Source organism: Neofelis nebulosa, chromosome 2 (genome assembly GCF_028018385.1).
Source record: "Neofelis nebulosa isolate mNeoNeb1 chromosome 2, mNeoNeb1.pri, whole genome shotgun sequence".
Classification (NCBI taxonomy): Eukaryota; Metazoa; Chordata; class Mammalia; order Carnivora; family Felidae; genus Neofelis; species Neofelis nebulosa.
In genome coordinates, this window is record NC_080783.1 from 128,754,592 (window position 1) to 128,780,752 (window position 26,161).

The following is a 26,161-nucleotide window of genomic DNA, read 5'->3' on the forward strand; positions in this document are numbered from 1 at the left end:
TGCTGGATTTTTAATGCCATGACAATCCATTTTCTTGGAGAAAACAAGATTTCCCTTATTACCCACCATCAGCTACCGGCTCCCCTTCATTTATGATATATAGGGCACAAACACATTTACCCAGAGGAGATTCCACATTCAAGTGACTTTGTGGGGCAGTCACTGCCATATCTGATATCAGTAGGACACCTTGCATCCCTGAGTGTTCAGGAAATATTATCATGCTCAAGCACCTATATAGGTTTATAGGTAATACCTATGTAGGTATATAAGTAGTTACTATATATTAATTTCAAAAGAACTTTGAAAGAGTAGGCACAGTGAATTTAACAACACTTTTTCAACAGAAAGGCCACAATAGTTGACCAGAAACCTAGAGGATATTGTTCTTTTCACAGCAATCTAACAGATTGCTGAGGATTGCTACTTGGAACTTCTGTTTTATAAGTGTCAAACATCTGACTGGCTAGGGACCACAAAACGATATTCTTGTTGAATTTATGAAGGCAGGAAATAAATGAGAGGAAAAACAGAGCCCATACCCCAAAGGCATATTTCTACATACCGCCTCCCCCTCAACTGAAATGCCTCATTTACAAATCTAACCTAGAGCCAAACATGAACTTTACTTGAGAAATACGGGGCCTGAAGGAGACTTGACCAGTGGTATCATATTAACTGGAAGCAGAACCCTGGCATTTCTCTCTGTCATATACTGCCCATCAAATGACTTCTTACTTGGCTATCTTTCCTGAACAAATAATTCATTTTACAGCCTTTCTATGAAGTTGTGACGTTGCCCTTTTACCTTTAGGGAAGCGAAGCACAAAGCACACAAAGGCGGCACCGTCAGCTAAATTCTTCACGAATAACAGAAAAAGCAGAGAGCAATACGAATCTCAGATCCAAGGCGTTACCAGCTCTAAAACCTGTACTGGGAAGTGTGGGGTGGGGGGAGCCGGGAGGGCAAGGAATGGAAGGAAATGCTGGTAAAATTACCTTGACCAGGAGGAAACTTGGAGTCTTTTCCCACCGACTGAAGCCCACCAAACTTTTCTGAAACGAACCACAGTAGGGTGGGCTGAGGCAAACGGACTCGCCCAAGGCGCCCGCTCGTTCCCACCGCAGCGCACCCTGTCACCGCCTACAGCGAGTCCGGGAGCTCTCCGCGCAGCGCCTGGAAGACTGAGCCAGAGCCGGAAGCGCGGGGAATCCCGCGAAAGGCGGGGCTGGTGGAGGGCGTGGAGAAAAACCGGACCAATTTACTCCGGCGGGGATTATTGTACAAGGAGCCTATCAACTCCTCCGTAGAAGTTCTCCCAATTGCCAATCTTGGGGCGGGTTCACACCTTCTCCAAGGGAAGCATCTCCCCACATGCCTAGGGCTCGGAGCGCCCCTAGCAACCACGCAAGATTTAAAGCGGAAGGACGGCCCTGGGCCGGCGGTCCCTGGAACCAACCGCGGCCTGGCAGGGAGGCACTTTGGCCCAATCACCTTGGCGGGAACTACAACCAACCAATAGGAAGCAGGCACTGACGGGCGGGCTGAAGGGGTCGCCTGCGCACGCGCAGTTGGAAGCAGGGCCTCAATTTTGTGGTGGTGTGGGTGAGTTGGGTGCTGGTGGACTCGTGTTGGCCCTCAGAAACCCCACGTAGCTGCTGCCAGCTTTTCCTGCCCTCGCCATGTTCCTCACCCGGTCTGAGTACGACAGGTCTGTGCGTCGGGAGAAAGTGGGGTCGGGGTTGTGAGTGGGCAGGACTGGGGCCCGGCCACGGCCTGGGTTCTGCCGTGTCATGGGGCGCCCCAGGAACCCGAGGCTGGCCCGGCCTGGGGATCTCTTGTCCTCCCCAGCCGCCTGCAGTGATTCCCCAAGCTAGACTCGCGCCAGGTGCTACCGCTGAGTCACTGCTGGGTCCCAACTCGGTGCGGAAGGGAGAAGCTCCGCTTTGTGCTTGGGGAAGAAGGCCGAAGGGCCGCGACTCCGACCTTTAACCCGGAGAAGTCCAGGGGTCAACCCCTCCTCCGTTCATCTTTCGTGCTGAGTATGACTGCCTTTTTAAAAAATGTGAACGTGTTGCCTGAAAAAAAAAAAAAGCTACTAGAGATTCTTTAATGGCTCTCATAATTTCAGCTCCCCCTTCCTTCTAGGGGAACAACCTCGTTTTCCGTTTCTTAGTTGTGGAAGTAGAGTAACCTTTCCTTTGGTTGAAATGTAGGAGGGCATGCTGGTATGTATAGTTTCTGCAAAAGTCTGAAAGTATTCTCAGCTATGCCCGGATGGAGTGTGGAGTCTGATTTTATAGGAACTGGAATTTAGAGTGGTTCTTAAGAGTTTCCTCATCACGCTGATTCCACTAGACCTAGACTTTTCGGACTTCTTGAGAAGCTTAAAGCAATTTAGTTTGTGTGTGTGTTAAGGCCACATCTGTTTTTGAAATTAAGGTTGTGAGATTGTTGTATTCATTAAAAGAAAAAAAATATTTTTCAGGGCTTGGAAATGCTGAGTAAAATTGTGCATAGACAATTAGACATTGTTACTTTCAGTTTCTGTTTGGGTGGGTTAGATTTTCACATAGCTGCAAAGATGTTTTTGGGTTTTTTTGTTTGTTTGTTTGTTTGTTTGTTTAGCCAGGAAAGGCAGATGTTTGCTTTCTACTAGCTCTTTAGAAGCTGCATTTCTTGTCAAGTGTATGTTGATCCTGTCAAAAGTTTTATCACTTGGAACTCCCACTTTTTTTATGCTTTTACTGACTCGGAATATATATATGTGAAGTTTTAAAACTGACAGCTTTTCGTACTGTTCTGTAAAATGACTTGGTATTTATTTTCCAGAGCATTAAAAAAAAAAATCCTCCTTGGGTGATAGAATTTTGAGTTAGGGGGTGTATGATAGACATTATTATCCTTATCAGAAAGTCTTTATTAAGGTTCTGTGATCATTTAACATCTTCAATGAGTGCTATGTGTTATTCATTTTTATATCCTCCCAAGAATGCCTAAAATACAGCCTTTTAAAATTCACTTAGCTAATATACTTGCATGCTTGCTGTGTACAAGACACTGTTCTAGTTACTGGCCATACAGCAGTGAACAAAATCAAGATTCTTGCTCTTAAATGGGAGCTTGCCTTTTAAAGAGCTATTTAAAAAATAACTATAGTGCAAGTCAGAAGTGGCTTCATGTCATTAGAGAAATTCAAATCAAGTACTATAGAAAGTTTGTTGAGAGAGGTTGCATTCAATATTAGGGGGTCATTGAAAACTTTTTAAAAAGGAGCCGATATTTAAACTGAGTCTTGAGAAAGAAGAAGATTTTAATAAATATGGACTAAGTGTCAGTAGGTTGGAGGCAGAGAATATAGGATAAACAAAGGAGGGGCAGTGGGGAAACAGTGCCTGTTTGGGAACATTCTTTTCTGTGTGATACATTTGATACATGTATGGGAGTGGTGAACTATGGGGAAAACAGGATGGTGCTAGGTATTGGATGGATTTTTTTTGTAGTGAAGGAGTTTGGGTCACTATTTTTTTTCAAAAATTTTAAAGTGTTTTTATTTATTTTTGAGACAGAGAGAGTTAGAGCATGAGCAGGGGAGGGGCAGAGAGAGAGGGAGACAGAGAATCCGAAGCACGCTCCAGGCTCCAAGCTGTCAGCACAGAGCCCGATCCGGGGCTCGAACTCACAGACCGTGAGATCATGACCTGAGCTGAAGTCGGACACTCAACCCACTGAGCTACCCAGGCGCCCCTGGAGTTTGGGTCACTATTTAGGCAACCATGTGCTATTAATTTTTATTTGAAGAAGTTACATAATTGTGTTTTGCAGAGATTATTTGACAGGAGCAGAAGAAAGAGTGAGTCAATACCAGTTAGAAGGCTTACAATAGTTAGGTGAAAGGTAATGAGGTCGTTGAGAATGAAAGAGTGTTGAGTTACCTTGTGGGAGGAATTGATGTGACTTGGTATATGATTAATGTGGGAGAAGATGGGGAGAAATGAGTCAGATCATTCAGAACTTTCTAGCTTGGGGAACTGAGAGATTGCAGGTGTTTTAAAATAAAAATGAAATAGGATGACAGGAGATGGAACTGATTTTGCAAGGATGGCTGGATTTAAAGAGATATTTCAGATTGGAAGATATTGAGTGTTCGGTGCTAATGGGATATCCAAGTGAAAATGCTCAGGATTCATTAAATTAATCAGGGAAGAGGTCAGACCGGTAATAGAGGTTTGAGAGTAGTTGGTGCTTGATGTAAATGAAATAACCCAAAGAACAGTGAAGTGTGAGAAGACAGCCAAGAGCAGAGCCCATATAAGGATGTAGTAATTAATACTATACTAGGATGAAGTGCCTGAATTAAGGTGAAAATACTGTATTCACATGGTACTTTATCACAAAATTCTTTCATACTCTGTGCAATTCAATATTAATTATCTTGTGATAGATGTACGATAGGTTTTGTTTTTTGTTTTTCATTTGAGGGAATTTAAGCTACTAAGTGGCAGAAAATTTCAGTCTTCTGTCCTCAGACTTTTCACTCAGTGATTTTTAAAAATTGTTCCTAGAGTTCTGAACTTTTTAATGACCTCTGGGATATTACCTCTGGGGCCAGGAGGATTCTGGGATGGTGAGATTCTCTTTTCACTCCTGATTTAGCCCAGAGTAATAATTCCCAGAGGCAGTATAGTGGAACAATTCAAAGATAGGTCTCCGCAGTCACATTGCCTAAATCCTAATTCCACCTCTGCCTCTTACATGCTGACTAACTTTGGGCATATTACTCAACCTCTTTGTCAACTTTCACATCTGTGAAATACTGTCTGTCTTTAAATGTTACTTCATAGGATTATTTTTGAGGGTTAAGTGAATTAAATAATTTAAAGGTTTATAACAATGCCAGGTATATAGTAGATATGCAGTAAATGTCAACTTGTATTATTACCTGTTTTGTATTTCGGGGATACATATACTTTTTTTTTTTTGAAGAAAGAGTTTTTAATAAAACAAATTTGAAAACACTGTATTATATATCATGTTACATGTTATCAAATCCAAACTCTATAAGCCAAGGATCATAACTACTTTCATTCATTTGTTCAAGTATTTTTGAAGTGTCCATTGTGTGCAGAAGACTTTTATAGCTAAGACCATGATTGATGCCTCTTCTCCATAGGGATTTCCAACAGAATGGAACAAGAAAAGGTGGGAAGGTGTTTTAGAAAGAAAAAGAAGTCTAGTGTGTAATTGGTGTAAATATGTATGGAATGAATAAACTAGCTTAGGCTTTAGGAACCAGCCAGATCTCAGTCTGTTAAGATAGCAATACTAATTCATACAAATAAATAGAGAAATGTACCTGTAACTGACTTTTACTGAAAAGTATGGTATTGACATTAAATGCACGTAATGTGAAGGGGAGAAGGATAAAAGCATATTGGGAATTGCCAGGTAGTTTTGGGGGCTTGAATTTACTGAGGGAATTCAGTTTGGTTCAGAGTTGAGGTAGAAAGCCCCTTGCTCTCATTTGATCAGTTTGAAGCCTCTGGGAGTAGCACAGAAGTGTTCCATACATAAGTTCCATTTTCTTGAAAAGCTGTTAATGTACAAAACAATAGCTACAGATTGTTGTGGGCAAAGGAGAATAATGACAACATGCATATCTTGTAGCTATTTGAGCTAGATGTCAAGGAACTTGAGTTTTGTTTCTCTACACTTTTTCTGACAATCTTTAATGCTTTTTTTAATTATAGGGGTGTGAATACTTTTTCTCCTGAAGGAAGATTATTTCAAGTGGAATATGCCATTGAAGCTATCAAGGTATAGTATCAAGTAGCAAGTTTTTGAAATTTCATGGCAACCTACTGCATTGCTGGCAGAACATTTGGAGTAAATGTGTTTTAGCTATCTCTCCCTTTTGTTTTTTAATGTTTTTATTTTATTTTTGAGAGAGAGAGGGAGGTATAGAATCTGAAGCAGGCTCCAGGCTCTGAGCTGTTGGCAAAGAGCCTGACGTGGGGCTCCAACTCACAGAACCGTGAGATCATGACCTGAGCCAGAGTCGGACGCTTAACCGACTAAGCCACCCAGGTGCCCCATGTTTTAGCTATTTGTTTAGAAAATACTCTGTATCTCCCTTTACCCAACCACTAACCGTTTTAATATCAATTTCAATCCTATTCCTGAAGACTTTTGAACAGATCAATGCTTCATAATTATGTAAGTATCTTTTTCTCAGTGGGGCTGAAGGGACATGTTTGTGTTCATAATCCTCTTGGCTATAAAGAGAGAGATATAGAGGTCTGGACTTAGCATCTGGAAGATACTTTGAAAAATTGTTTAACTCATCACCTGTATTCTTAAAATTGTGGATTTGTACTGGACACTTTCAGGACTAAGAGATGTGTCCTGTAATGTAACAAAATCAAATAGTTCAAACCAGTTTTTTTTTTTTAATTTTTTTTTTAACGTTTATTTATTATTGAGAGAGAGAGAGCATAAGCAGGGGAGGGGCAGAGAGAGGGGGAGACACAGAATCTGAAGCAGGCTCCAAGCTCTGAGCTGTCAGCACAGAGCCTGACGCAGGGCTCGAACTCACAAACCACGAGATCATGACCTGAGCCAAAGTTGGTCGCTCAACCAACTGAGCCACCTAGGCGCCCCAAACCAGTATTAACAAAATCAGTAAGTGAGCTATCTATACTTAAAGTTAGTTATCACATGGGATCTGCATTTGTTGAATTATGGATAATCTAAGTTCTGATTTAGGTTATCCAAGGAAGGTCCAGGCATCAGTATTTTTAAGGGCTCCTTCAGTGATTCTAATATCTAGCAAGAATTGAGAATCAATGATCTAGATGAACCCATTACTCTGTGCTTCAGTCACCTCTACATCCTTAAATAACCTCTGTTTGTATAGTCCTAGTGATAGAATATTTTCTCACTAGGTAGCTCATTCTGTTAGAAAACAATTCATAATGGTTTAGAAATTTATCCTTGTATTGAATCAAAAGTCTAGCTTCCTGGGGTGCTTGAGTGGCTCAGTTGGTATCGGCTCAGGTCATGATCTCATAGTTAGTTGGATCAAGCTCTGTGTCAGGCTCTGCACTGATAGCATGTAGCCTGATTGGGATTCTCTCTCTCCCTGTCTCACATTCTCTCTCTCTCTCTCTCTCTCTCTCTCACACACACACACACACACACACACACACACAATAAATAAATAAACTGTAAAATAAATAAATCAAAGTCTAGCTTCTTTGAAGTTTCCTTAGTTGTCCCTAGTTTTGTCCTTGAACCACACAGGATGTTTAAACCTTTTCCAAAAACAGTTCTTCAAATAATTGAAGAGAGCTACTGTGTTTCTAAGTTACCTATTATAAAAAGAGTGTATTTTAGAAAACTATTGTATGAGAATCTAGAAAAGGGTAAAAGAGACTGTGATTAGTTGAAGACATAGAAGTAAAGGTGGATGCACTATGATAGATGGTGGGACAGAAAGTGGTGGGCCAGCTACAAGTGCCTGTTTCTGATCATCTTTGCCCTGTATTGAAACCATACATTATTATGAATTGTGAAGACTATGACGATTTCAAGCTGTGGCATTTATTTTGAGCCTCTAAAGATAATAGTCCTATCCAAGCCAAGAATAATCCTCAGTTTTGGGGGGGGTTCTTCTTTAAGCTTCTTACTGCTAGTAATTTTCAGATTGCTTAAAGATAATTAGAGACCATGTGATGTCTACCCTAGGTTGGGCTAAGATAGAAATAGCCATGTGACCCTTTAATAGATGTGACTTAACCCATGTGAAAATTCAGGCTCTTTGGTATTTAAACAACCTGGTTGTCGCCTTGGCAACTTCTGAGTTGTCAATGAGAAAGCAATTTGATAAGCATAAGTATTCAGTAGCATGAAAGGAGCTGGAGAAACGACTAAGAATGGCAAGTATAAGTTGTCATTTGGAGGTACGGTATGGATGGCATGGGTGAAAGACAGCCAGCAGAAGTGGGGAAAAAATGCCTTTGGAGTAAGTTTTTTGGGGGAAGGAAGGATAATCTGGCAGTGTCAAAATTACCATATTAAACTGAGCATGTGGACATTGGTTACTATGAGTTATACTAAAGAAATACTAGGTAGAGTCTTCAAATGTTCCCTCACTTCCTTTCCTCAGTCCCCACCAAGGGGTGGGGTGGACTTTAGGCAGAATTGTAATACTGAAATATCTGGGGTAAATGTAAGTGTTCAAAAGAAAATTCCCTTGATTTTGGTACATTTTATTACTTAGTCTGTCTTGAAAATATTAATCTTTCGGGGCGCCTGGGTGGCGCAGTCGGTTAAGCGTCCGACTTCAGCCAGGTCACGATCTCGCGGTCCGTGAGTTCGAGCCCCGCGTCGGGCTCTGGGCTGATGGCTCGGAGCCTGGAGCCTGTTTCCGATTCTGTGTCTCCCTCTCTCTCTCTGCCCCTCCCCCGTTCATGCTCTGTCTCTCTCTGTCCCAAAAATAAATAAAAAACGTTGAAAAAAAAATTTAAAAAAAAAAAAAAAAAAAAGAAAATATTAATCTTTTTTTTGGAGTGGAAACTTAGGAAGTTATTTAAGTTGGAGGCCAAATTGAACAGGCTGTGAATTCTTATAATATGAGAATTCTTCATCCACAAAATAGTTATAGTACCCAGGGACTATTGACATTTTGGACTGGATAATTCTTTATTGAGAGACCATCCTGTGCATGGTAGAGTGTTCAGCGGGATTAGATGCTAGTAGCACTCACACTTCTAACTGTGACAACCAAAACTGTCTCTAGATTTTGTCCTCCAGATACATGTCCCCTGGAGGATAAAATGGCCCCTGGTTGAGAACAAGTCTGCCAGATAAAATTTAAAAGTAGATATAAAGGGAGTGTCTGGGTGGCTCAGTTAAGTGTACAACTTTGGCTCAGGTCATGATCTCGGCTTGTGAGTTCAAGCCCCACATCAGGCTCTGTGCTGACAGCTCAGAGCCTGGAGCCTGCTTCAGATTTTGTGTCTCCCTCTCTTCCCCTTCCCCACTTGTGTTCTCTCTCTCTCTCTCTCTCTCTCTCTCAAAAATAAATAAACATAAAAAAAAAAAGTAGATATAAAGTCTGTCCTGCTCTGTTCAGTTGGAGATTTAAGAGCAATGTACTATACGTAAAACAACTAGAGAACAACTAAGTGCCAAATTAAATTCTCTAGTAATATTTTCTGACTTTTACATTTTTATTCTTAAGGCATACCTGCATGTAGTTTTAGAATCAAAAGATAAAATAATTATATCAACCTTGTAACAAAAACAGCAATCCCTGAGGACTGCCCCCTCTATCTTCAGCTTCCCAAAAGCAACACTTTTAAGATCTTTTAGCTGATAATTTTCTTGGCATTTGCTTCCATATTTCTAGCACAGAAGCAGACAGCCAGCAGAAGTGGGGAAAAAAAATTTTGTTTTTGTTTAGATATTATCCACAGACTTTACATTATAGACGATGAAGATTTTTGCCCCCAATGACACACATGGACACACACACACACTTTCCTCCTGGGGTGGAGGTACAGCAATTCACTCAATATATACTTTTGTGAGATCATTAGTCAACACTTATAGTCATATGACTATGTAAATGTATTCACAGCTGAGCCATTTTTCCATTTCTGCACAATATTTTCCTGGAGTTAAGAGCTCTTCTTTTTTAAAAATTTACTTAATTTAATGTATACATGTCATAAATAATCCCCAAAGTCTCTCTAGGTTATATGTATCTTCTCAAAATTTCCAAGCACATTAAGTATCCAGTAAAGATTCTTAAAAATATCTTTGAGCTTCTGACCTGTTCCAATTCTGGACTAGTTCTCTGGGCATACTGCTTTTTCAATTTCTAAGCTCCTTTATTTTTTCCTTTTTCTTATTAGTGTCCTATTTTTGTTTTATGGATGAAATATATTCTTTAAGGGTTTTTTTTTTAAACTTTTCTTTCAATTTTTTTTTTCTTGAATTGGTTAGATTCTTTAGAGCTATGTTTTTTAAGCTATAGGTCTTGACCAATTAGTGAGCATTGAAATCAATTTAGTGGGTTAAGGTAGCATTTCTTTTTGAGTGGAATAGAACAGTAGATATCAGAATGCCATGTTGATACTGTTGGTGTTTCATTGTTTTTTTCCCACGTTGTTTCTATTGTATTTATTTGCGTATGTTAGTATGTTTTGATCATGATATAAGATATATTTCTTAATGTCGATTTTGTCCAAAATGTTTGAAAACTGTTCTAGAGAAAACTGCCCCTTCTCATTTCATGCCTGAAGGGTGTTTCAGCTACTAGCTTCAGAGAGCTGAATGGGGAAAGAAGGCTGAAGTTCTTAACCTTCAGCTAGTCAGTCTTTACTTAATCCCCTGTTTTCACTCTGGTACTCCTGCCTTTGACTGTGCTTAGTGTCCCCCAATCCAAAGACCACTGTCTGTTTTACCCTTTCCAGAGTTTTCTATAGGAGTGGGGGTGGGAGCTGTCATCTAGCTTTATAGCCTAGGGGAGGGGATCTGGAAATCTGTTTCTTAGGTAAACACTGAACTGATTTTGTGATTTTTAGCTCCTTTGTTTCTATTTCCAGAGGTCCCTTTCTTTTTTGGGATCCTATAATGTAAATCAGATTGTTTCTTGATTTTCTTTACTACTGGTTTAGGGTTCAGATTTCTCAGGTCTATTAAGTAAATTATCACTAACCTGTCTTCTTTCCTAGAAATTTTGTTGCTGTGTCTTTGCCCATTTTCTTTGTGCTAGTATATTTGTGCATCGCCCCCTACCCCCTGACTCTGCCATCCTTTAATTTTGTACTATTACGAGGCTAGGGGAAGGAGTAGAGCTAATGTGTGTGTTCAGTCTATACCTTTACCTAGAAGTATGAATGCCCATTTTTTACATAAAGTTCTTTAACAGTCCTCTCCTGTAGTTATGCATATATATTAAAAAAAAAAAGCTTGTATATACATTTAAAAACATTTGTAAATAAAGTCACAACTTTATGCATTTGAAAAATAATTCACTTATGTATGAGACATGATTATGCAGTCTGCAGTCATGTTAAGCATGTTATGCATAATGATTCATGAAATTCCTTGGACTCCTTTACAATAACAGGTTCTGGGAGTCTGATGCTTGCACTGGCAGGCATTGCTTTGTGGAACTAACTAAATAATAATGGTAATTCAGGGGCACCTGGGTGGCTCAGTCAGTTAAGCGTCCAACTCTTGATTTCAGCTCAGGTCATGATCTCATGGTTTGTGAGTTAAGGGATAAGTAATATGGCATGAGAAAATGGGTTGGGCTATACCTGGTAGATTTTGTTGGAGAATAATGAGTAATAAAGTTTGAAATGAAAAGTGAGATTAGGTTTTGAGGGCTTTGGAAGCTTATTTGGATTTTATGTGACAGGCAATATAGGGAGATGTTAGTTCTTCAGAGAAGAAGTATAATTAAAATAGCATTTTATTAGATCAGTTAGGCTATAACATGAAATATACATTAAGAGAGAGATTAAGATGGGGAACCTAAGTAAGAGGATGTTGAAGTAATCTAGGCATATAAGAAGAATGACTAATTTTGTTACTCATTTATTATGTGCCAGGCACCATTTTAAGCATTTTATGTATTAATATATTTACTTTCTTGATGTTTTATTACCCCCATCTTGCAGATAAAGAAACAGACATAGAGGGATCGGTGACTAGAATGGTGCCCTGGAGATGGGGAGATGAAATTAAGCTATATTGTAAACTGCTAGTGACCTCAAAAAATTAAGTTAATAATTATGTTTGTGGTGGTGTTTTTGTTTCTTCTTTTGTTTGTCTGTTTGTTTATTTATTTTGGGGGAGAGGGAGAGAAAAAATCCCAGGCAGGCTCCGTGCTGCCAGCACAGAGCCTGGCACAGGGCTCTATCTTACAAACTGTGAGATATGACCTGAGCCAAAATCAAGAGTTGGACGCTCAACCCACTGGGCCACCCAGGCACCTTTTTCCTTTTTTTAATGTACACTACTTTTCTGGAGGTCATGTAGATTTGAGAAATACTACCTTTGGGGACAGGTCAAGAGAACAGAGGTGAAAAGAAAAACATTCTAGTTTTATTACTTTTTTGCCCGTTGATGTTTAGAACTTTAGAATCTACCCCTCTCCAAAATATTGGCATTAGAGTTGATCATTTTCCAGATGTTTTCAAGACTTCATTGAACTTTTCCCTTTAGAAGAACAAAATCTGTAAATCAAGTGTTCCTGCCATTGACAAGAATAACACATTACTTATTAGGGTGCTGTTTATACTCTCTGAATACTTGGTATGGCTAATTGAAGCTTCTGTCTTGTGCAGTGTTCAGAGAGATTCCTGGTGAGTATGTGAGACTGTTCTTTGACCTGTACATGATAACTATAACACGTTTCTTTTTAGCTTGGTTCTACAGCCATTGGGATTCAGACATCAGAGGGTGTGTGCCTAGCTGTGGAGAAGAGAATTACCTCCCCACTAATGGAGCCTAGCAGCATTGAGAAAATTGTAGAGATTGATGCTCACATAGGTAAGGAGGAGGGGGAAGTTGTTCTATAGGATCTGGCTTGGATTAATTAGTCTTCTTTGGTGTTCCACAGGAGGTTCATTAGATGAACATCTTATCCCCTTATTAGCTACTGTTTTCCAGGCAGTAAGCCAGTGTGCATAATATAGGAGTGGGAAGCAATTGTAGGGCTCAGCCTACTTCCAGAAGTTCCTTTCTCTTTCAAATTGAGACTTGGCGAATATGATGGTTGTCGAAATATGTAAAGGTTGAATCATAGGCCAGCTCCCTATGATGGCTGGGTCTTCAATGTTGCATAATGTTAGCCCTAGTAGGAAGCCATCTGGAGCAGAGGATCATGTGGAAAACTAGAGTGTCCACTAGAAAGAGGAATTCTTAAAGGTCTTTAGAGTGACTAAGGTTCAGAGAGCATGAGAATAATAGATTTTGAGCAGATCAGTCCTCTTCCTCTGTTTTCAGATTTATCTTTTTACTCCCTGTCTTCCCCTATATCCCCCACACCCCAGCACTCTTTTTTGTTTTTGTTTTTGTTTTTGTTTTGGTCTCTGTTATAATTTCCCTGCCTTAGCTTCTGGCATCATTGTAGCATTACAGGGTGAGTAGTTCTGCATTTTAGTTGACTGTTGAAATTTTCTTAACCATTTAGTCATCTAATTAGTGGAATATTGGTAAAATAATTAGTTGCCTGAAGGCCTCAGAACCAATGCCATGGTGACTCCAGGAGCTTGACAGTATCTTTCAGATGTAGAAGCTGAGATTTAGTCCTTTAAGAACATTTTGTCTACTTAATCCCAAGTTGTGTGTCTGGAGATAGATCAGTGTCACTTCATTCAGCAAATTGAGAACCTACCATGTGCCAGACCTATGCTAGTCACCAGGGATACAGAGAAAAATGAGACATAGTCCTTATGTTTCAGAAGCATACAGTCTGATAGTGGAGGTGGACATGTAAATAAGTAAATGCAGTTGAGTGACGTAGGTGTTAAGAGAGGCTGTAGTATGTGCTCAGTAGGGGTACAAAAGAGGAAATCATTAGTTTTGTCTGGGACCAGTGGTAGTGGGACTTACAGAAAAAGATTCCATAAAGCGATGCTTGAGCTGAGTTGAATTCTGAAAGATGAGGAAATGGTCACTAAGTGAACAAGTGTGTGGGTATAGGAAGGGAGAGCACTCCAGTCAGAGGGAATAGAAATGAGCAAACCCTTAGTGGTGTAAAATAGGGAATACCCTAGCACAAGAAGTTTGGTATGACTGGCAGGTGGACTGTAGCAAGAAATAAGTCTTGGATCAGACAGTAGAAGTCTTTTTACCATGCTAAAGAGCTTCAACTTGATGGGAAAGATTTTAAGCTTTGGGGTAATATCATCAGATTTTGAGAGAGAGAGAGTATGAGCAGGGGTGGGGCAGAGAAAGAGGGAGAAAGAGAGAATCTCAAGCAGGCTCTGCACTGTCAGCAAGGAGCCTGATGTGGGGCTTGACCCCACGAACTGTGAGATCATGACCTGAGCCTAAACCAAGAGTCAGATGCTTAACCAACTGAGCCACCCAGGTGCCCCCAGATTAGTCTTTTAGAAAGACAGTTCTCATAACAAGGTTGCAGGTAGAGTGAAGGGGCCTGAGACTGGAGGTAGGGAGACCTGGAAAGAAATTTCCTTTAATCCAAATAGAAACAATGAGGAATTTAACCAAGGCAGTAGACAGAGAATGGACAACGTAAGGATTAATGCTGGACAGGTTAATCAGATGGAGATTGATAGAATTTGGGATCTGATTGGTTGTGAGGGCCAAGGAGTCTAGAAGGAAGAAAGAACTTGATTTGAGTTGGTGGTATGTCCAAGTAGATATATTAAGGGAGTCATTGGCTTCATAGGTTTGAAATATGGTAGTAAGGCTTAAGCTGGAAATACAGATTTCAAGTTATGGCATATAAAGTAACAGCTATAACGTTGGCATCTTGGACCATCAGGCAAACTTTCTTTCTAAACTAATTGGTTTGTATTTGGTCAGGGAGGTGAAAAAGCTTTTGATTTTATCCTGGGGCCTTTTATAGCTCATAGTGACATGGTTATTTTTTTCCTTATTTCTTCTGTTGGGATGTTAGTGTTCGCTTAGTTTGAAAGTGTATTGTGGTCTACGAGAATGCTAAAGGAATGCTTAAGGATGTAATATGTGAAAATTCATGCTTGTTTGGCTGTTCTTGCCTGTCTTCTATCTTAATACTGGACTTCTGAGTTATTGCAGATGGTTTTATTTATTTGTAGTATAATTATACTTGTGTTCAGTATAATCAAATAATTTCCCATCTAACCTCTTGGGTGTATTGCTATGGGATTGCGTATGGCCGCCATGGTTCCATTCCAGTGTTTCAGCATTTCTTGAGTGGATGAAAGAGTTCTGCTAGGATTTGGCCCCTGGGTCACTATTGCTTTTACATTGCAGGTTGTGCCATGAGTGGGCTAATTGCTGATGCTAAGACTTTAATTGATAAAGCCAGAGTGGAGACACAGGTAAAATTAGCATCATCTCTCCTTTTTACCTTGATGCTTGAGTTCCTTGTTTAATGATGTAGCTGCCTGGGCTGTATTGCAGGCTATCTGTGTTAATATCAGATGTAGCTCTTAGGAGTGATTTTTGGATAGACCACCTAGTTAATAACTTGTTGAGGCTTGGAGTCTAGCCATCCAACCATTGCAGCTTTAAGGAAGCCCTGGTAAATAGTGCTGACAGTCTCTTGCTTCTTTTTGATTTGCCTTAAATAAAGCAAGCATTGCACTACATTCTGTTCCCTAATTAACTGTGGGAGCACCATAGCAGGAAGTGGACATAGCTAAAGGACATTCTACCCCAACTGCCTTTGGTGCTGGGCTTGCAAGTAACAGCTCTCCTATGGTGAGTAATGTTATGTACCAGGTCAAGAATGCTGATTTTGTTTTTTTCTTTGAGTACCTGCTGCTTCGAGAAAAGACCAGTAAGAAAAAAATTCCTGATTGATAAAACTTTTTGCACTTATTTTCAACTTTACTGTCAGTACTTATGTAAGAGTAAGTCATTTAATTTAAACACCAACACAATGATAAGGTAGGCTCTTTGAGGGAAAGTGGCACTTAGCTGTTAGCATTCACTTTGTGAAAAGACTAAGCTTAGTGCTGTGAAGGGCTAACTCTGTTTTTCAAGGGAATAATCCTCTAGTCGGTCATTAATGCTTAGGGTACTTTGATCACAGTTTCTTTCTAGAGCTATTTCTCTTCCTCTCATGTAGGCCCAAGCATTCGAGTTCAGTGTTAAGAAAAACACACTGGAGCTGAGCCTTCGGTTTGCAACCATAGTCCACAGGGATGTATGTAGTGAGATGGTGGACTGCTTTAATGCTTTTCTTATTTAAAAGTTAGACCACATTTTGCTCTTTTTCTAGAACCATTGGTTCACCTACAATGAGACAATGACCGTGGAGAGTGTGACTCAGGCTGTGTCCAATCTAGCTCTGCAGTTTGGAGAAGAAGATGCAGATCCAGGTGCCATGGTGAGTGTGGTGTTTGTGGCAAGTTTCCTTCTAAGGGACTTAGGACATTTGTCCTCTGAACATACCTTTCCCAGCCCCTCTTACCTCCTGCTTCAGTAGCCATTTGTTTATCTTAATACCTCTTGTTTTTTGGTTCTAGTCTCGTCCCTTTGGAGTAGCACTGTTATTTGGAGGAGTTGATGAGAAAGGACCCCAGCTGTAAGAATTTGCCATTTTTTCCTGTTTCTTTTTTTGTAGAATTATTTTAATTTGGGATGGGGACTGGTTGTCTAAATTGAGAGGATTATTGTAGAATTATAAAAAATGAAGGGCTTCTAACTCTAAAGTTCAGTGATTCTGTGCTGTTTATACAAAGACAAACATTCTGTGAAGAACTTCCCTGTTGGAACCACTGCTGATTCTGGAAAGAATTAGAAGCAACTTTGTACTATAGTCAGGGTGTGTTTTAGAGCTTTGCTTTAGAATGCTGATTTGTTCCTTTTCCTCAAATATTATTTAGATAGGCATACACAAGTGCCATATTTATATCTTCTATACTTCTAAATTTCTGAGGAATGAATTAATTTTCTTAAACACTTTTTAAAAGATCTGGTTTTGGGGCGCCTGGGTGGCGCAGTCGGTTAAGCGTCCGACTTCAGCCAGGTCATGATCTCGCGGTCCGTGAGTTCGAGCCCCGCGTCAGGCTCTGGGCTGATGGCTCGGAGCCTGGAGCCTGTTTCCGATTCTGTGTCTCCCTCTCTCTCTGCCCCTCCCCCGTTCATGCTCTGTCTCTCTCTGTCCCAAAAATAAATAAAAAACGTTGAAAAAAAAAATTAAAAAAAAAAAAAAAAAAAAGATCTGGTTTCAGGTGCCTGGGTAGCTCAGTTGGTTGAGCGTCCAACTCTTGATTTTAGCCCAGGTCATGGTCCAGTGTCCTGGGATTAAGTCCTGCATTGGGCTCCATGCTTAGCATGGAGCCTGCTTGGGATATTCTCACCTCTCTCTCTGCCCCTCCCTGGCTCGTGCATACTTCCTATCTTAAAATAAATAAACTTTAAAATAAAAGATCTGGTTTCTATAGCTGCATGTGACTTTGCATGTGAATTTTGATCTTGGGGTTGTGAGTTGAGCCCCACATTGGGTATAGACATTACTTAAATAAACTTAAAAAAAAAAATCTGGTTTCTCTAGGCATACAACATCTTTTGGACCTGTACCTCAGTATTTCAGTGGAGTTTCCACTGCAGGGCCAAGCATTTATATTCTTTAGTGAGATATTTGTTACATAAAATGCCACCACTCTTAAGCATTTGTGACCCCCTTCTTTTGGGGGGTTTTGCAGGTTTCATATGGACCCATCTGGGACCTTTGTACAGTGTGATGCTCGAGCAATTGGCTCTGCTTCAGAGGGTGCCCAGAGCTCCTTGCAAGAAGTTTACCACAAGGTAATTGAGTACTCTCACAACTTTTATTATTATTTTATAAATCAAGGTATAATTTACATAAAATGGGAAGACCTTAAGTGTTCAGTTCTAGGAGTTCTAGGAGTACACACCCTCGTGACCACCACCTAAAACAAGATGGAGAACACTTCCATCACTTCCTGAAATGCTTATTTCCTCTCCGTTCACTCTCTTCCTCCCTTTCAACCATGTTTACCACTGTAGATTAGTTTTGTCTGTTCTTGTCCTTTCTATAAATGCAGTCATACAGTTTATATTTTGCATTTGCCTTTTTTGTTCAATAATGCTGTTTTTAGGATCCATTCATATTTTTGCACATATCAGTAGTTAATGCTGAGTGCTGTACCATGGTATAGATGACCTCAGTTTGTTTACCCTTTATCTTGAAAGCTTTACTTAACAGATAGATTTCCTAGTCTGGCTCTAGAAGCAAGTAGACATTTGGCATTTTTTACCTTGTAGGATGGGAAGACTTGGCTTTGGGTAACTTGTTGTGGTTGAAGGCTATCTTACTTACTGGTTCACACAGGGATGTCTACTCCCCTCTACCCCTGATAGTATTGATTTTATGTGTGGAAGAAATTGGGTTCATGGGTTCAAAACACGGTACTACAAGAGCAGGTTTACTAAACCAGTGGGCTACCTTTTTAGATCATTTGGGAGTTGTGAATCATAGGATATTCCCAATATTATCTTGTTTCTGTATTAAAAGAGGATAACTAGAGAAGTGTAGCCCTTTCCACTTCTTCAAAGATCACTTAATATGAAAGTTGGTGACTTTGATCTGGTTCAAAATAAGACTTGAAACTTTGAATGAATGTATTCTACTTATTTACTGTTTACTTGAATTCTAGAGATACCTGGTAATGCACTGTACTTACTAAGCTGCTTGATTTAGTAATATTTGCTATATCATTCAGGGAGATAGGGGAAATCTTTGAAGGAAGGAGGAATTACATAATGGCTACTCTTCTTACCCTTTTTGTTTCAAGTCTATGACACTGAAAGAAGCCATCAAGTCTTCACTCATCATCCTCAAACAAGTAATGGAGGAGAAGCTGAATGCAACTAATATAGAGGTATTTTCTCTTGTGGTGTTTTTTATTCAGATATCATAGCTCCCATATCTCCCAGGGAAATAATCACATTTTGTATGCTCAGCCCTTAAGAAGTTATTGCTATCCTTTGAAGCTCCAATACTTCTATAATAGTAATAAGAATGGACTGTCCCCAAAACGTGTTAACTTATCCTAGGACATTAGGAAAGTTGCCTGGAAGAGGTGATGCTAGAGAAGGGAAGAGAAGGGTACTCCAGGAAGAGGGAACAGCCATGTGCAAAGGCTCAAAGATATAAAATAACATTGTATGCAAAGGAGAATTTGAGGGTTTTCTGAATGCTGGGGTGCAAGATATATGTAAGGTAGTGAGTGAGGTGGCAAGAGATGATACCAGAGAGTTGTGGACCAGATTCTGACTGCCCTTATTTAGGATGCTAAGAGTAGATGGGAGAAAAGGAGATAATGGTGAGTAAAAAGATAGAGTAGGTTTGCAGGTGAATTGAGAGAGAGGTCCTGTATTTCCCTGGTGAATGTTAGATCATCTGCTGAGAGTGGGTGAATTCAACAGTAGAGTTAAGGCAAATGGGAACTATTTGGAAGAGTCTTTATGGACAGGGAAAAAGGAAGGCTGGGATAAGCAAAAGGACTGCTGGGCTACCTTAAAATACTAATGGAAAAAAAAAAAACTAGCGGAGGCTCCATTTACCAGATTGTTATCACAAGTTAGGATGGAGGGGTGGCACCTGGGTGGTTCAGTCAGTTGAGGGTATGACTTCAGCTCAGGTCATGATCTCACAGTTTGTGGGTTCGGGCTCTGTGTTGGGCTCTGTGCTGACAGCTCAGAGCCTGGAACCTGCTTCAGATTCTGTGTCTCCGTTTCTCTGCCCTTCCTCCTCCCACTCATGATCTGTCTCTATCTCTCAAAAATAAATAAACATTAAAAACAAGGGGGAAAAGCTGGAAAAAAAAAAGTCAGGGTACAGGGTGCCTGGGTGGGTCAGTCGGTTGAGCGTCTGGCTCTTGGTTTCAGCTCAGGTCACAATCCCAGGGTCGTGGGATTGAGACCTGTGTCAGGTTCTGTGCTGAGTGTGGAGCCTGCTTAAGATTCTCTCTGCTCCTCTCCCCTGCTTGCTCGCTCTCTGTCTCTCTGTGTCTCTCTCTCAAGTAAAAGAAGGGGAAAAAAAAGGTCAGGATGGTGGTCATAATATTATATTTCAATTAAAAAATTTTTTAAAGGCAACTGTGTCTGTAATCACAAATCAGTAACTAAACCAATCAGCACTTACCAGAATTATGTCAGCTGTACTCAGTGTGCATTGAGAAAATGTATGTTTAGGTTAATCCCTGGTGAAGCATGGCTGGTTAAGGGCTGACAAATGTCTTGCCATTAGAGCCAGCCAGCTTCCACAGGCTACAGTGAAAGGGGCAAACTTGAATGTCAAAACAAGGGGCTGGCCTAAAGTTGGGAAAGCATGGGTGGAATTGGAGAGAGGAGGTGGGGGGAAAGAGGGGTTACTTCTTGAGCAGTAACAGGAAGAAGAGGAGTTTGGAATAGAAATGGAAAAACCTACTACATAAATACTATTTTTACACTTTCTTAGTAACAGTGATACCCGGTCTGACCCTTAGGAGGGAGTTTGTCAGTTCTTTTCTGGTACTTTGGGGGTGTTTGGTACTGAATGAGATAGGGTCTTGCCATTTCTTTTCTTCTTCTTCTTCTTCTTCTTCTTCTTCTTCTTCTTCTTCTTCTTTTTTTTTTTTTTTTGTTGTTGTTGTTGTTTTAATGTTTATTTATTTATTTTGAGAGCAAGTGGATGAGGGACAGAGAAAGAGGGAGAGAGAGAATCTCAAGCAGGCTCTTTGCTGTCGATGCAGAGCCTGATACAGGGCTCTATCTCACAAATCGTGAGATCACGACTTGAGCTGAGATCAAGAGTCGGACATTCTACCATTTGAGCCACCCAGGCACCGCGGGTCTTGGCATTTCTGCCAAAACTACCCCCTTCTTCCTACCTCAGAGTAATTCAGAGATAGCTCTGCTGACTTCACAATGCAGGTTCTGAGGTCTGCTTGGTTCAGTTGAAACTGCATAGATTTTTAGCTCATTCAGTTTCAGTGTTGCTTTGAAAAGAGCATCAGATGTGTCTCAGTCATGCTCTCTCATTGTTTTTTTAATGTTTATTTTTGAAAGACAACGTGAGTGGGGGAGGGACACAGAGAGGGAGAAAGAATCCCAAGCAGGCTCCATCTGTGCTGTCAGCACAGAGCCCGATGTGGGGCTAGAATGCACGAACCGTGAGATCATGACCTGAGCTGAAGTCAGATGCTTGACCAACTGAGCCACCCAGGACCCCCCATGCTCTATTGTTAACTATATTACTCCCTGACTTAGTTATTTTTGCATTTCAAAAGGTCACTTTCACTTGTCTAAGACAGTTTACTCCACCGGTACTCTGATAGTTTCCAAATCTGACTGGCCATCAGTCTTTGGAAATCAAGTCCAGAAATCTGTACTTTTGAAATCTCCTTGGGTGATTTTGATGGTCAGTCTGAGAAAGTCAGGCATTTGGGGGCCCCTGCTCTACCAGTTGTCCCTTGGATCACCAGCCTGTCCTTCTCTACAAAAAAGGAAAATTTCCAAGCTGCATCTTTTTTTAGAAAAACAAAACAAAGCACACCTTTGTTAACTCCTCCTTCTACCTAGTATCCTGTCTTAAAAAAAAAAATCCACTTTGTTGAGATATAGTGTACATGCTGTAAAATGTACCTATTTTAAGTATACAGTTCAGTGAATTTTGACAAATGTATAATCTGCCACCACAATTAAGGTATAGAACATTTCTACCATCCCAAAAAGTCTCCTCATGCCCCTTTTTAGTTCGTTCCTTCCCACTGATCTGCTTTTTGTCGTTAGATTTTTCTTTCATGTTCTAGAATTTCATATAAATGGGTCACACAGTATGTGCTCTTTTGTGTCTAACTTCTTTCACTCAGCATAATGATTTTTGAAATTCATCTCGTGTGTATCAGTCTGTTACATGTTATTGCTGGGCGCTATTCCATTCATCCTTTTTTGTAATCTTTATTACTAGGTCTTTTCCCAAGAGAACCTATATCCATTGTCCTCACCGCTTCTCCCCTCATTTATTCCTCAATTGCTACCATTTGTTAGTGTTCTTAATATTTCCCTGGGACTTTTCTTATTTTGCTAAGTTAACTCCAGTTTGTCAGATTTCGTGGTCACTTTTTAAACCTATTATCTGACTTTTCTGAAGCAGACTCCTCAAATTTTTGACAATTCTATAAATTTTTTTTTAATGTTTGTATTTTGAGACAGAGAGAGACAGCATGAGCAGGGGAGGGGCAGAGAGGGAGGGAGACACAGAATCCGAGGCAGGCTCCAGGCTCTGAGCTGTCGGCACAGACCCCGACGCAGGGCTTGAACTCACGGACTGTGATCGTGACCTGAGCTGAAGTCAGACGCTCAACCGACCGAGCCACCCAGGTGCCCCAAATTTTTGACAATTCTAAAACGAAACATTATCTTTCCTGAAAACCATTTCATCTTCCTGCCCTTCTAATCTTAGTTGATGATGCTACCGGTATGTATACCTGTCATTCACAGTAGAAACCTAGAAGACTTCGGCTTCCCTTTTTTTTCCCTTCACTGAATTGTTCCCTTCACTGTCTTTGCCCCCTTGTAAATAATTGACATATTATAGTGCCTCCTCTCCATCCCTACTTCCAGTGCCTTCTTTTGTTCAGGCACTCAATTTTCTCCTGCCTTGTATCCTTTCAGAGGTTTCCTAACTAGTCTTCTTGCCTCTAGCCTTGCCATCTTTCCTTTCATTCCATTTCCTTCATTGTGCTTACTGAGGTTGATTTTCTAAATTACATATCTAGTCTTGATTGTTCTCCACTTGAAAACATCTTTTCTGGGGGCACCTGGGTGGTTCAGTCGGTTAAGCATCCGACTTCAGCTCAGGTCATGGTCTCGTGGTCCTTGAGTTCAAGCCCGATGTTGGGCTCTGTGCTGATAGTTCAGAGCTGGGAGCCTGCTTCAGATTCTGTGTTTCCCTCTCTCTCTCTGCCCTTCCCCCCACTCTCATGCTCTGTCTCTCTCAAAAAATAAACATTAAAAAAATTGAAAAAGAAATCTTTTCTGACTCCCGTCTATAAGATAAATCCTAAACTTCTTTCATGGTATGATAATTTACTGTTCTTAAGTCATATGTTTAATCTGTTAGGCACCTTGCTAAGCATTTTGCGTGCAATTGTTTCTTTTAATCCTCACAGTACCTCTCTCAGATTGGTATTCCTATTTCCATTTTACAAAAGAGGAAACTGAAGCTTTGAGAGGGTAGGACCTTGCTCAAAATAACAGTGGTAAATGATGGAGTCAAAATTTGAACCCAGCTGTGATTGGGGTCCAGTACTTTTTCTTTTTTTTAATTTATTAATTTATTTTTGAGAGAGAGAGAACACAAGTGAGGGAGGGGCAGAGACAGAGAGAGACACAGAATCTGAAGCAGGCTATAGTCTCTGAGCTGCCAGTGCAGAGGCCCGCTCAGGGCTCAAACCCATGAATCGTGAACATGGGTTCTCTCTTTGTTGAGAGAACTTTTTTTTTTTTTTTAAGTCTGTTCCCAGATCAGATCTTCAGGTGTTTTAAAATGTTAGTAGTCTTTTTGTGTTTTTCCTGTAAGTGAAGCGGCAAATAATACACATCATGTAATTGGATTATGCTAATTCTGACCTGACTTGAGCTGAAGTCAAATGCTTAACTGACTGAGCCACCCAGGCGCTCCTGTGCCCTGTACTTCTTTTTTTTTCTTAATTTTTTAAATGTTTACTTGTTTTCAAGAGAGTGGAGGAGGGATAGAGGTGGGGGTGGACAGAGAATCTGAAGCAGGCTCTGTGCTGACAGCAGAGAGCCTGATGCGGGGCTCAAACCCACAAGCTGTGAGATCACGACCTGAACTGAAGTCGGACACTTAACCGACTGAGCTACTCAGGTGCCTCCTGGGGTCCTGTACTTTTATAACCACTATAGTATACTGTCTTTCCTACTTCGCCTCCCGTTTTATCTCCTCCCATATGCAGTCTCTGCTCTAGCCATTCAGAATTACTTCATTTTGCAAATATATCCTCTTGTTGCATGCTTTATACATGTGCACATTCCATCTGCTCTTCTGGTTCTCCACTGTGTGACCCATTTTTGAGTTGTGACACAACTCAAAAGTTGCTTCTCTTTGAAACCTTGCTTGACTCCCCCTAGATCACTCCTTTGTGCCTCTACATATGCTCAGCTCTCTTATAACACCTGGCATTAAAAGCATTTGGTGTCCAGCACCCTTAGTAAATAAAAAAGATTTTCTTTATCTTTGGATCCCTCATGCCTAGTACAATTATAACTAGTACATAAGTGCTTAATAATTAATTATTAATTGAATTAATGAAAGAAAATGTTTCACCTGTCTCACAGAGCTTTTTGAAAGAATAAGATAAATAGAAGAGTATCTTTCATATTCCCTATGTAAATAAGTTTATCATGATGCAAATGCAAGGGGTTATTTTTACTCATCTAGTGATGAGTGAGTACCTTCCTAAAGGCCGTATTTGGGTCTAGTCTTATTACCACCAATTTACAGCCAGATTCTATCAGACTTTTCTATTCAGAGCTTTCCCGGTTTCTGTTTTTAGCCCCTGAAATGGTTTGGGAAGACTAGCCTATGAACTGTGAGCAACTTGACAAAAAAATTCTGTAGGCCCTCACTCTTCTCTGCTTTATTGACCTTGTGTCTCTGTCCTCACGTCCTTGAAAGATGTAGTAATAACATTATTTTAATTTCCCATGGTCTATATGGACATGAATGATAATGTTTAACATGTATTTTATAAATATGTGTTCTGACATTTTGTGTAATTGGATAGATCTTTTGTTGGGAGAATCTAGTGGAGACTGCAGGCTTTGTTGAGAGAACATTTTTTTTTAAGTCTGTTCCCAGATCAGATCTTCAGGTGTTTTAAAATGTTAGTAGTCTTTTTGTGTTTTTCCTGTAGGTGAAGCGGCAAATAATAAACATCATGTAATTGGATTATGCTAATTCTGGAAGTTTCAAATTACGTTAAATATCAGTAATGAATATTACCAAAAATACCCTAGTATGTTTAACTGTAAAGTCTAAAGAAAAAGGCAATAGGAGGAAATTTAAAACCAACACAACCGCTTTTTAGGCAAATGTCAAATGGCACCTATTGCTCAGTATTGGTCCCCAAAACATGGGACTATGTTATCAGCAGAGGTGATAGAAAACTTGGTAGTTTTAGTTAAATTTGAAACTGTCTTCTGACCCTCGTATTTTATTGTTTAAATAGATTCTATCTGGACTGATATTTATAACTAATATTTGTCAGTCTCAACTGACTTCCTGTGTTGGTACTAATGGAATCCTTTTATTTTCATGGCTAGTCCTTTTAAAAAACAAAACAGGGGCACCTGGGTGTCTCAGTAGGTTGAGCGTCCGACTTTTGATCTCGGCTCAGGTCATGATCTCATGGTTCATGAGATCGAGCCTAATGTCTGGCTCTTTACCTCTCTCTCTCTCTCTCTCTCTCTCTGCCCCTCTTCTACTTGTGAGCATACACATGTGCACATGCGCTCTCTCTCTCTTCTCTTTGTCTCTCAAAATAATGAACTTAAAACAGACTTTGTTGTTAAGTTGCATTATGAAAAATTTTAAAGAAAATAATATACCTAATAATAATCGGTAATTATTTGGTGCTTATTATAATGTTCTAGGCAGTGTTGTAAGCACTTTACACAGATTAACACATCTTCACAACTTCTGTATGAATTAGGTGCTATTGTTATCCCCATTTTACTGATAAAAATTGAAACACAGGGTGGCCAGGAAACAAAGGTCACACAGGCTTCACTTCCGAGTGTGTAAACACACTTTTCATATATTTCTAACGAAAAAGTACTGACCCCAAGTAATTTGCTGCTGCTTTTCTGATACTTGTTGAAGTAGTGTCAAGAAATGACAATGACACCAGGCATTTGGTTAACTGTTATGTGGTCTGTTAACCTCAAAATAGAAAACTTGGTCAATAAGAATTTTTATTTGGGAGTCAGAGAGCTATTTTAGGAACCTGTGGCTGAAAAGGATATCCCTTGGATAGTAGATCCCTTAGTTCCTAATGAACAGCTGCATCACTAACACAGCTTCTCCTGACCATGCTAGTGCTATCAGCAGGGTAATCGAGCCCAGCTCATTAACCCTTCTCTGCTTTCTTTCCAGTTAGCCACGGTGCAGCCCGGCCAGAATTTCCACATGTTCACAAAGGAAGAACTTGAAGAGGTTATCAAGGACATTTAAAGAAGCATGATCCTCAGAACTTCTCTGGGACAATTTCAGTTCTCTTAAATGCTTTTAACTTTTATTTCCAGCTCCTGTTCCTTGGAAAATCTCCAGTGTATGTGCATTTTTTTTATGATGTCTGTACATAAAGACAGTTCTGAAATAAAGAAAAATTTAAAATTTGTTAATAGAGTATTCTCTTCTAATGC

General features: G+C 40.1%; 1 protein-coding gene across 1 annotated transcript; it reads left to right on the forward strand.

Annotated features, from left to right (window-relative positions):
* Nucleotides 1-1,558: 1,558 nt before the first annotated feature.
* On the forward strand, nucleotides 1,559-26,144 carry PSMA5 (proteasome 20S subunit alpha 5). The gene is made up of 9 exons (XM_058716293.1): nucleotides 1,559-1,712; nucleotides 5,752-5,818; nucleotides 12,445-12,571; nucleotides 15,008-15,075; nucleotides 15,981-16,088; nucleotides 16,228-16,286; nucleotides 17,410-17,512; nucleotides 18,523-18,609; nucleotides 25,893-26,144. Exons 1-9 carry the CDS (start codon nucleotides 1,684-1,686, stop codon nucleotides 25,968-25,970), a joined length of 726 nt encoding a protein of 241 aa, XP_058572276.1. The 5' UTR covers nucleotides 1,559-1,683; the 3' UTR covers nucleotides 25,971-26,144.
* Nucleotides 26,145-26,161: the final 17 nt, after the last annotated feature.